Source organism: Ciona robusta, chromosome 2 (assembly GCF_009617815.1).
Source record: "Ciona robusta chromosome 2, ASM961781v2".
Taxonomy (NCBI): domain Eukaryota; kingdom Metazoa; phylum Chordata; class Ascidiacea; order Phlebobranchia; family Cionidae; genus Ciona; species Ciona robusta.
Genome location: NC_143236.1, coordinates 7,889,274 through 7,900,345, shown reverse-complemented (window position 1 = coordinate 7,900,345; position 11,072 = coordinate 7,889,274). Strand labels below are relative to the sequence as shown.

The 11,072-nt window shown below is 36.3% G+C and overlaps 2 protein-coding genes across 3 annotated transcripts; one reads left to right on the top strand and one right to left on the bottom strand.

Annotated features, from left to right (window-relative positions):
* Positions 1 to 73: 73 nt before the first annotated feature.
* Positions 74 to 10,947, bottom strand: LOC149740826 (RNA-binding protein spenito-like). Of its 2 annotated transcripts, XM_089872523.1 has the most exons (5): positions 10,612 to 10,947; positions 9,442 to 10,372; positions 2,739 to 9,322; positions 2,352 to 2,477; positions 74 to 1,682 (listed from the first exon to the last, which is right to left on the bottom strand). In XM_089872523.1, the coding sequence occupies exon 3, from the start codon at positions 9,154 to 9,156 to the stop codon at positions 6,925 to 6,927; it is 2,232 nt and encodes a 743-aa protein (XP_089728649.1). In that variant the 5' UTR covers positions 9,157 to 9,322; positions 9,442 to 10,372; positions 10,612 to 10,947; the 3' UTR covers positions 74 to 1,682; positions 2,352 to 2,477; positions 2,739 to 6,924. The 2 variants fall into 2 exon arrangements, with proteins under 2 accessions (XP_089728649.1, XP_089728648.1); XM_089872522.1 differs by lacking the exon at positions 9,442 to 10,372.
* On the top strand, positions 4,652 to 6,732 carry LOC149740827 (uncharacterized). Its single transcript, XM_089872527.1, has 4 exons — positions 4,652 to 4,945; positions 5,209 to 5,306; positions 5,556 to 5,883; positions 6,232 to 6,732. Exons 1-4 carry the CDS (start codon positions 4,652 to 4,654, stop codon positions 6,493 to 6,495), a joined length of 984 nt encoding a protein of 327 aa, XP_089728653.1. The 3' UTR covers positions 6,496 to 6,732.
* Positions 10,948 to 11,072: the final 125 nt, after the last annotated feature.

Below are 11,072 nucleotides of genomic sequence, written 5' to 3'. Positions count from 1 at the left end.
CGGTTCTTTGCATGGTTTCTTTGCCAACATTGGATTTGTAAGACTTGTAAGATTAACCATATTCACAACTGCATTGTCTTAAGTCATATATTTTCTGTAAAACAATTTACAAAACACTGCAAAATAATCTCACATTGACAGTACCCGAAAAAGACCTACAAAACAGGGCTTTCCAAACTGGAAATAACAAACTTCAGGGGTCAGCAAGAGTTTACCAATTTTACACACAGTACTTCATGTATTATACTATTAACTATAAAGGGTCATTGAAAATTGAAAGTGATTAAAATGGGTCATGAGCAATAAGTTTGGGAAGCCCTGGTTCAACTATTGCAGAGTTAACTTCTTCCATATGTGCTGATAAATATATTGTTATTCAAGAAAATTCAACAGAAATTTTGGTCCCACACAACATTATAGTGTAACACTGTTTTCAACTTTAACAAATCAAGGGTGAAATGGTAAGTAAGCAGACCAACTAAAAATTAGGGTAAAATGTACAAATACAAGTAGCGGAACTAACATACAATGTGAAGAATAACGCTGACAGACACAAACACATAAAATATTTTCACAGCACAAAACAATAAGCAACCAAAAGACATTTGACTTTGTAAGTAAAATCTAAAATCTGGCAGTAGCATATATTGGTACATAAATTGTGAAACAAATTTTGCAACCAATTAATATAAGCAGCATTGAAGAGCATGTTACACGAATAAATGTTTGGCTGTTGGACCTCACCCATACAGAATACACAATTAGATGAGTGGGAATCACAGTTAAGTTCAGTAATTGCAACATAAGCTACAGACAACGAATCTAGGTACACAATTATAATCTCAATATTAAAGAAAGCAGTTAAAGACAGAAATTACAGATTACTGGTATAATACAATGGTATTGGTTTATGGAGAATTTGGTAACAGTGTGATTAGTAGAGTGAAAATTCCATATGTGTACCTTTAAAGAGCTAGGTAATTAGACTTTAACTTTAGAAACAGAATAACAACACAGGAAATACACAATTAAAAACTAAACCACAGATATTTTAATACGTATTGGAATACAGTAGGGTGGGGGAGATAGTTCACCTTTAGTACATAATATCCAAATATCCTGATCGTGTTTTAAGCAATTAACAGCGGTCTATGAGAGTTTGGACCATACGGTTTAATAATTCTTTAAAATGTTCTTTGTTTACTAGCAATTTGAACAAGAAAATGGAATAAAAAGGTGTCCCATTCTCCCCACCCTACTATATCTTTAAATATTTTAACAGAAAATGAAAATTCCATATATATATATTACACTGGTAAGGGGCGGCATTTATCCACATGCACAGTTAAGTTCAGCAGAATGACCATTCGGGTTAAACAGTAGAATAAATATAATAGATAAATCAGTGACATAAGCTGTAACTTCAGTAACACTAAAGTTTTAAATTAAAGTGAACATGGAGCAGAAATGTCTCCTAAGTTGTAAGATGGCAGTCTCTGTATTACACAGCACAGAAAGTTTAGGATAAAACTCGGATTCGTAAATAAAATTATTGTTCATTGAAACGCTGTATAAGTAACACAGTGTGGAACAGTAGATAAAAGAAATGTCATTTCTGTATGCAGCAACTGATCAGCTAGATTTAGTTGAACTGTTTGTTGTCGATATACCTTGTGTTTTATCTGTGGAATTGAGGAGGTTTCAAAGCATGCTATAACAAGCAAAGTCCACATCCAATGTAACTTGTATATTACTAATATATGCATATATTAACTTCGGCGATCCCATGCTCATATCTTTCTGGTAAATTAAGTGCGAGACCTACAGATTGGAGTGCGCCGAATAGGAATCGAATGGTGCGACTCCTACTGATGAAAACCCATGTGACCTAAGATTCCTACCCAACAAATGCTGCTGAATCAATGCTTAACATCTTGAAAGCTGAAGCTCTTACTAAGCTTTTACAAAAGAAATGAAAAATGCCAGCAACTTTTAAAACTTACATAGTTATGTATTTGGATTTTTCTACTACAGTTTCAAAGCTGCCTATTTGGGCTCCAGTCTGCAGAATATAGCAAGTCCTGACAAGATATTGCGCGTGCAAGACAGGTATTTTTTGCATGTGCACGTGCTATGATTGAAAACTGGTGTGCAAGCAGTGCAAGACAAGAAAATCCTTGTTCGTTTGACATTTGGTTCTTTGATTAATTAATTGCCCTGTGTGGGACAAATTATGGCACGCAAAGCCAAAAGTTTGCAAACATAATTGCGCTTAAACCTGCTATACTCTGCAGACTGGTGATTAACCAATATGAAAATGGGTGGAAAAAGTAAATAATGTTTTCACATACCACCACTAACTGACAAATTTTTCAAACTAGTTTCAACATCAGCGTTAAGTAAAGGTTCATCTTTAGTGTCTGCAACTGCATTCCTTCTTCCAGTTCTATCACATTTTGAGAAGTCTTCCAGAATTTCTACAAAAATTACACTTCTTCTGTTTAATTTATTAAACCATCACTAACAAAAAGACAAAAAATGCAAAGGAAAAGCTACAATACAAACATAAGGGCATTAGTGAAGAATCCTCTGGTATATGTATATATTGCATATTAGGTTGGGGAAAAGTGTTAAAGGTTGGTAGTAAGAGGGCAGGGGACATTTACTGAACATAAAACAACAAATGCAAGGAAACAGCACAATATAAATACTATAATACAGTAATGGCCAACTATTACCTGCCACAGTGTTCTCAACATTAGAAGACATTAGGAGTTTGAACTATGCCTATCAAACGACGCCGAATAACTGCAGAACCCTACATTCACTGTTTACCACAACATCTAGCCCTAAAGTTAAATCATATATTAGCAAAACGAAATATCAAAGCAGACAAAATCTCCATAAAATGTATCTACCAAAACAACATTGCTCTTTGAACCCAAAATTAGCAATCAATAAAATTCTTATGGGACGTAACGATTTTTAAGTATCTTTTTTCTTTAAGATAGATAACCATGAGTTTTATACGAGCTATGTAAAATCTAATCTCCAAACCATAAGCATCTTTATTTTTGCTTTTCAGTATAATGTTATTGCTGTATAGTCGAAAATCAATATGCAAGACCCCGAAAGTTTGCTTATAAGTTCCGATAGAGGGCGATGCAGAGCCATAGCAATGGTTGCCAAGGCGGTTTGTCATTTTTGTTGCTTTCTTAAAAACTTTTACGATATGGTCGTGACCACGTTCGGGTATGCCGTTTCCCGGTCATGAGACATGGAATCTACAACGATTGACGCTTGTATCAAACTATTACCCTTTAAGCGGGGATACACTGAAAGCACTTGCATATAGGCTACGTTTTTTACAATATTTGTAATCGAAATATTTCATACGTTACCCGGTCTATACTAACTTTGACGTTACCCAACTACCGCGTAAATAAACCGCATGTGCAATTTACATAAACGAACGTTCTAAAGCGACGCCAACGGTATAATTCCCCACATTGTACAATGTTTCAATATCATAATGGTGAACTAACACCACTGGCGAAAGTTAAATATCGCACGTAAAGATTAAACGCATGCAATAACCTAAACTGAAACTCTCATAAAAACGAATTACATACGTTTTTAAATTTTTAAAAACACTAAGGAACCATAAGGTTGTATGAAAATAAAAGTTTCTAAACTACGTCTTGTTTAAAAATATTGTCAGCGCGAATGAAGCTTGAGTGCCGATCGTGTGAAGAACAAACTTATATCAAATAGTTTTTTGTTACCTTATATCAACGAATTTGTTATTATGACGCTACAGACAAACTGTAAATTAATGCAGGGTGCGAATTAAATCGTTAAACTAACTCATGAACCGACCTTTATGGCCCATTTGGACACTAATGTGATCGGTACTCAAGCCTTGAACGCGCTGAGTACATTTAAACGAGGCGTAGTTTAAGAATTTTTTTGGTTTATGGTTTGTGAGTGTTCTTTACTTAAAAACACAAATGTAAAAACACAAGTTTACGTGTCAACCGTTTTTTTCCTACGACAAATACAATATGTGTGAACTGTTTTTTTTTGTATAATCTTTTAACACCCCCTTCCAAAATAATAAATAAACTTAGCGCCATCTGACGGAAAGTGAATTTGTGTTTTCTTAAATTATTGGCAAGTTAGTGTGTTGTTTGTTTATAGTAGGTGGAGGGATGGTGGGACACTTTTTCATTCTCTTTCTCGTCCCATTTAGTAGTAAACAAAAAAAAACATTTAAAGAATAATAAAACGCACCCCCACGACTTCCATATACCGTAGTTAATTGTTTAAAAACACAATCAGTAGATTGTGTTCTAAAGGTGTCCCGTCTTTCCCCACCCTACTTTTAATATAATTTTGTTCTTGGCGTCGTTTCACTGCTGGTAGGTAGTATAATTATTTACAGAAAATGAGCGTTTACATACATTATTGACTCATTGCATGTTATATAAACCATCATAAACAAACTAAACGTATTTTTATATACGATTCACAAGAGTACTTTATACTTGACACTAAAATTTGAATTCTGGTTTAGCTTTACAACAATTGTAGCTCGTGTAGATTTTATGATGAAATTTGTTGTATTTAAGAAGATTTGACACTTCTTAACATGGTGGATAAATCCTATGATGACAACACGACTGTTAAAGACTTGGCTGTGGCAAGTAATGAAACAAATTCTACACTACAGCCTATGGGCTTGATCCCACTTTATTTTCCACCAATAAAGAACAATAAAACAGCATTATTACCTTCAAATCCAAATGGATTTTCCAATCTTGGTTTCTCTTTTTTACCACCAATATACCAACAAGCAGAACATTATGGCAGAAGACATAATTTTACTGATGGCCAAATCAATGCAGAGTTAAATCTTATTATTCAAGAAGTAGTCACAGAGCAGGTAATTGCATGATATTTTATCTAGATTGCACAACTTTTATGTATATTGCCATTTTTGAGCTATTGAAGAGGTATTAGAGCACTCTACACCAAGAGGACACACTGGACTTAAGGCTATGACACTGCTACTGTTGTGGATATATGTGTCCTTAAAAAAGATGGACAACTGAAAATTGCTTCAACCAGGCCCACTTGTTTTAATGGGTTGTCTCAATTGTCAGCTAAAAATAAAATTATCCAACAATTTACTTTGTTTTGTAAAAGGTGTTGGATTTATTTGAGGAGGTTCTTGTGGAAGGAGTGGAGCCTTCATCAGAAGCAAAAAAGAAGATTAAAGCTGAGAAGGAAGCTCAATTAGAAAGGTGGGCATCATTGCTTACTACTCATATTCCATATGCACGAATAACATTCGAAAAATGAATGTAACTTGCTTTATTCCTGTGTGGCTGAGAAACAGTCGTTATAACATGTGTGTTCTGTTTCATACACCTTTTCCTAGTTACCACAAGTGTAACTTTGTGAGTAATTGTTTTTTTATGCTGTTTTATTTACAAATTTGACAATCATCTAACACCTGACCATATTCATTGAAAAAAAACAACAATTTTCAGGGTGGCGAAAGCTCTTACTATTGACTTAATTGAAGAAGTAATTCAAGAAGACAAGCGAGCTAGTGTGCTTGAGTTTTTCGATGAAAAAATCGCAAACCATCGTCTCAGCTATAAAACCCAGAACTTTGCAGAGTCATTGTTTCGAGAATTAGAAACAGAATTGGTGGAGGAAGTTATGCACGACGTGCTTGATTCGTTTGTGTGCGGTGAAGCATGTATTTCTGTTATACATGAGGTCGTGTATGACGAGACACAAACGTTAGTGCAAGACACACTTATGCATTATGGAGCAAGAGCAGCGTTTTCACAATACAAACAAATAAGCAAGGTAAGGACTTTAACTGGTTACTACGTTATTGCTAGCAATTCTAGTCTTGCTCTAAGCATCTTGGGTAAATAGTATAGGCTTTACTGTAAACAAAGCACACATGAAACCTGAAATGTAGACCCAAATGCTATTTAATTTAAATAAACAAATTTTTATGGCTGTAATTGATATTCTACGTACATGTATTCCAATATGGTGAAGCCAATGTAATACAAAGCACTTTTCAAACTTTAATATGTAGGTTTGGTTACAGTAAGTATGCCACTCTAGCTTGCATGCAATATGTAGTACGTACCACACACACACACTTTAACTTTGAGCACACCTGATTTACACTCACATGCACAGTATGCTGGTGATTATATTCTGGACAGCATGTGCGTCCAATCTCTACTACCTCAACAAAGCAAACCTTCTGACGCTCTCACTCCAATCCTTGACCATTTAATGGTTCAAGTTTTACTGCACAACATGCTGAAGCATGACAGTGTGAAAGAAGAAACTTGTTTGCCCTTGCAGTGGTATCAGAAAAAGCTCATTCTCGGAGTTATGTTTGATGAAACACTTTCCAAACTATGCACCTCCTTGGACAATTTAACAACTGAATCTTGAATCTTATTTTAGCTCATAATTCATACACCATTCATTCTTTTCCTAATTCCTGCAAGATCACTGTAGAGTATTGAAAAGTGTTAAAAGCACAATTTTTTCATTAAGAAGGCCATAATTAGCAGTTGTGATAACAATTTGCCATATATTTTTACTGTTTGTAAATGTTCATCTTTTTTATATACTGAAACAAATTTTCTACATGTAAAGTTTGCATTTTGTAATAAAACTCTCAAAGAATTTTTTGTTTTCACAATCAATTGGTAAATATTAGAGAAAACAATGAACTTAAAACGCCGTTTGATAAAAGAACAGACCACAACACTAAGCAAGGAATATGGTTAATCTGATTTTCATGATGAAAATAGTCAGAAAAAGTTGATTACTGGTAATTGGGCAGTTATGTTTAGTATGTACAATATTGAAAAAAAATTAAACCAAAGATCCCTTAGGACCTTTAACTAACAATGCAACCATGTAATCGTCAGCGAAATACTGCGGTTGCAAATTAGGACCAATTCTTAACAACTGTTCGTGAGCGAATGGACCGGGAGGAAATAAATGTAAAACACCAGACAGTGGTCGATCTTTGTAACTTGTTTTATCCCATTCTTTTGGTGTGTCTGTTGTAATTGCTGGTACAGATACAATACCAGCAGCTTCCTTTTCTTTAAAGTATTTTACAAGTCCCCGCAGTGGCTTGTGTTGTGTAGGCACTGGACCACTGATGGTTCCAGTTGTATTTAAGTTTTCCGGCACTCCTGGAACAGCAACAATCAAGCATGTTCTGTTTACACAAGATTTCATTCGCCGTGAAACTTCCTTTGTTTTTTCTTCGTTCAGTTTAAGTCGCTGGGTTAGATGGAACATTGTTTGTCTTCCTGTTGGACTGTTCGGGTCTGCAGTCGTGGTGTTAAACACACCCATGTCTCCATCTAGAAAGAAAAACAGCACAGGGAATGCAATGTTTTTTAACACAAACCCACCCTGCCAACATGGGGGGTCAAAGCATTGGCATAAGTCATGTAGCGAGTAGCAGGACTTGGCATGGAAATGTTTGTACTGCATAGCTGTCATTTCACTTTCTTTTATATCCTTCGAGACCGTCTCATTTCCACAGTGATTAGATGAGCCTCTACTACGATCTCTTGATCTTTGTCTTGGTGATCTGCTTCTTCTGCTACGAGATTTATTTGGCTTCTCATCAACAAATATATTGCGGCCTCTGTAGCGAGAATTATTCCTCTTGTCCTGATACCGATCATTTGAATTGTTGTATTTCTGTGAATTCGATTCATAGTTTTTGTTATCATGTCTTCCCCACTCAGAAAAAGCTTCATACCCTGGCATTCCAGGCTCAGGGTCTAGGAAATCCATCCGAAGTCTAGTTTCTGCATTTGGCATAAGGAAGCCACGCATTTGATTACATGCAGCCTGTGCAGCATCAATAGTTTCATAGAGAATTGCAGAACTTGTGTCTCCCTTGCGAAAATCAATGCGCCGAATTGCACCAAATCTATCAAATTCTCGTTCTAGGTCCGACAAAGTGGTCCATGATCCAAGACCACCCACCCACACTTTAGAAGAAAGCATGACTTTGCCATAGCCCACCCTAACCACATTTTTGATCACAGCTTTACCGTTGAGTGATATCTTAGCCTTGTAAGCTTGATCAAGATTTGAAAAGCGAACAAAGCAATATGAGCCAAGACCTCTTGCTGCTCGCTTCACATCAATGTCATCCACTCTTCCATAAACTTCAAAAACTTTCCGAATGTCATAGTTCGAGACATCAGGTTCCAAATTCCCCACAAATAAAGTTCTTGTTGCATATGGGTCATCTTCTGGTGGAATTGCCTTGTCCATGAAACTGCCAGGTGGGAAATAGTTGGGGTCATGAAAGGGAGGCATTCCCATTTGCATACCAAAGCCCATACCTCCAGGAGGCATATTATTTTGATTTTGATTTGCTTGATTATACTGAGGAGTATTTTCTGTCGATTTCTTGGATTTTTCATCAGTGTTTGAATCATGGTTCGATGAATTCTTTTCTTTTGATTCAACTCGATGTTTTTCTACCGGCGTCCTTGATTTTTCTCGAGACGAGCTACGTGGTGTAAAGCTACGTTCTCTAGGAGAAATCCGATTATCTGGAGAGTAGTTCCTTCGCTCTCTTGGTGAGACTAAGTCAGGAGAATCATGGCGGCCACGAGAACGCTCCTGGGGTGAGAAGCGATCCCTGGTTTCCCTGTACGAAGGTCGTTCCCTTGCTGGATAGCGTTCTCTTGGTGGAGGTGATCTTCCTCTTTGGTAACTTTTCTTCGGTGGAGGAGATTGTCTTCTTACAGGTGATCTTGGTAGAGATCGCTGTCTTGGAGGACTTCTTACTTTCTCTCTTGGTGGAGTTCTTCTTGGTGAGTATCTATTACTTGGTTCATCATGAACAACATCAATGGATAATCTACGTTCATGCATGACGAGATGACCTTTGGCATTCTTGCACGATCTAGCACTATCAGAGCTTCTAAACGTGGCGTAGGCAACTCTTTCCCCGTAGGAGTCCGTTGTCACTCTAATACTCACATCTCCAAATTTCTTAAACTCGTAGTAAAGGCTTTCTTCTATGTCATCGCTGTTGAGCTTTGAACTAAAGTTATGCACCATAAGTGTGGTGTAGTAGTCTTCATAATCACGCCCTCTTCTTCCTCGCGATGCCTCAACGGGAGGGGAATACTTGGGGGAGGGGTACGGGGACCTCCTTCGGTTTTGAGAGATATTTCTTCTCGCATCTCGGCTCGAGAATCTTGCATCCCGATCACGATACTCCGGGCTGAAAAGTAAAGCATTGTTAGAACATGTACCTGGTTTGTTGTACGATGTTCAAACCCCGTGATATAACATTTAAAGGCAAAATTATTGTGAACTACTTATATTTATATTAATACTTACCGAAAACATTAATCAAATCAATTTTTTATTAAAATTATTAAGTAACAAAGGTGTTAAATGCGTATTCTGAAACGCTAAGGAAAGCAAAAAGCACAGATATCTTCCTGGTAACGTTGCAAACAGAACAATGATAAAATGCCTGCTGCACTTCCATTGTGAACCAGATTTCAGTTAAAAATCGATTCAACACACAGGTATCACATAAATTAACCTTAAAAGAGTTTCTGCAAAAAGTGAAGTTATTTAATTTCATGTTAAGCACCATAATCACAATAAGTTTTCATAGATTTTGTAAACTGATAGCCCTCCGTATAATAAACAACTGACTGTCAAACTTTTTATTAATAATTTCTTGTTCGTACACACTCATTTAAGAACTGTAGGAAAAATTAAAAGTAGCTTGCCGTGAATACACTGTCACATGTCACATTTTCCAACTTAATACAGTAACATAACTAACAACCATCCATTTAGCATAACACTAAGTTAGTAATAGTGTCAGTGTAAATCTACTGCGCATAGTTTAACTAAAATCAGCTGAATCTGCAGCATTTCCTATTTTTCCTACTAAAAAATAATTTCAGAATCCTAACACAGAGTAATTCAGTTTCAAGTTTCAGCATGCATAGAAATCCAACGTTTTCCGCCCTCAGCGGGCCATCTTGACAAAATCACAGCAGAATAGTTGACATTTTGCCGAACTTTAGCAGATGATGCAACTGTAGTGTATTTTGTAAAGAAGTTGGCAACCACAGAGGTTAACAAAGCAGCATTTGCTGAATTATTCAAGTCATGAATTTTGGATTTCGTTACTGTTTAGGAATCCGTTTTGACAGCTTGAAAAGTAAATGATTCCATTGCCTTAAAAACCAAAAAATTCTTGACAAGCGGTAATCACAAAAATTCTACTGCAGTTTTATTTTAATAGAATCTGTAAATTTAATGTTTAAAATGTTAAACAAAAGAAAACTTTGCTCAAAGTAACATTCGGAAGTAAAAGTAAACACAGCAACAAATAACTTGACAACTAGCCACAGTTTTTTTTTTTATTTGGCCTATATTATTAATATAACATATAAGCATTTCGTCCACAAGACCTAAAAACCTGTAGACTGTAGAAAACTTTTGGTTGGTTAGGTGTAGCTTAAAAATAGAGGAACCTTGCCAAACCTGTTCAATTCCCGAAAAGATCGTCTATTTGGACTTCTCCCCCTATTGCGTTTCATCCTCGTCGGGCTATCTCTGTCTCTATCGCCTTGTCGTTTCATCACCATTAGAGTTGAATTAGTCGAACTTTGGACAAGTTTGAAGTTGAATTTTGAGCAGAGTTATTGTCGTTCTACCAGTGGGAGTAGATAATCTGCCGAAGTCTTACTCGATCTTTCAAAAATGTAAATCAAACGCGAATTTTGCAACTACAGTTGGTTGCAAAACGCTAAATCTGCAACTTTTCTGCGACGTTTGTGCGCAAACAAGTGAAGCAATTTTACAGCAGGAAGTGACGCAGGAGAAAACGAGGCGTTTTAGATTCACACGGATTCAGTCAGTTTACTGCATCGATTTGGGGTACAAATAAAAGCTTTCTGGGCTTATGCTTTTAAGATGGTTGTTTAAACTTGCCTTTGCTTTAT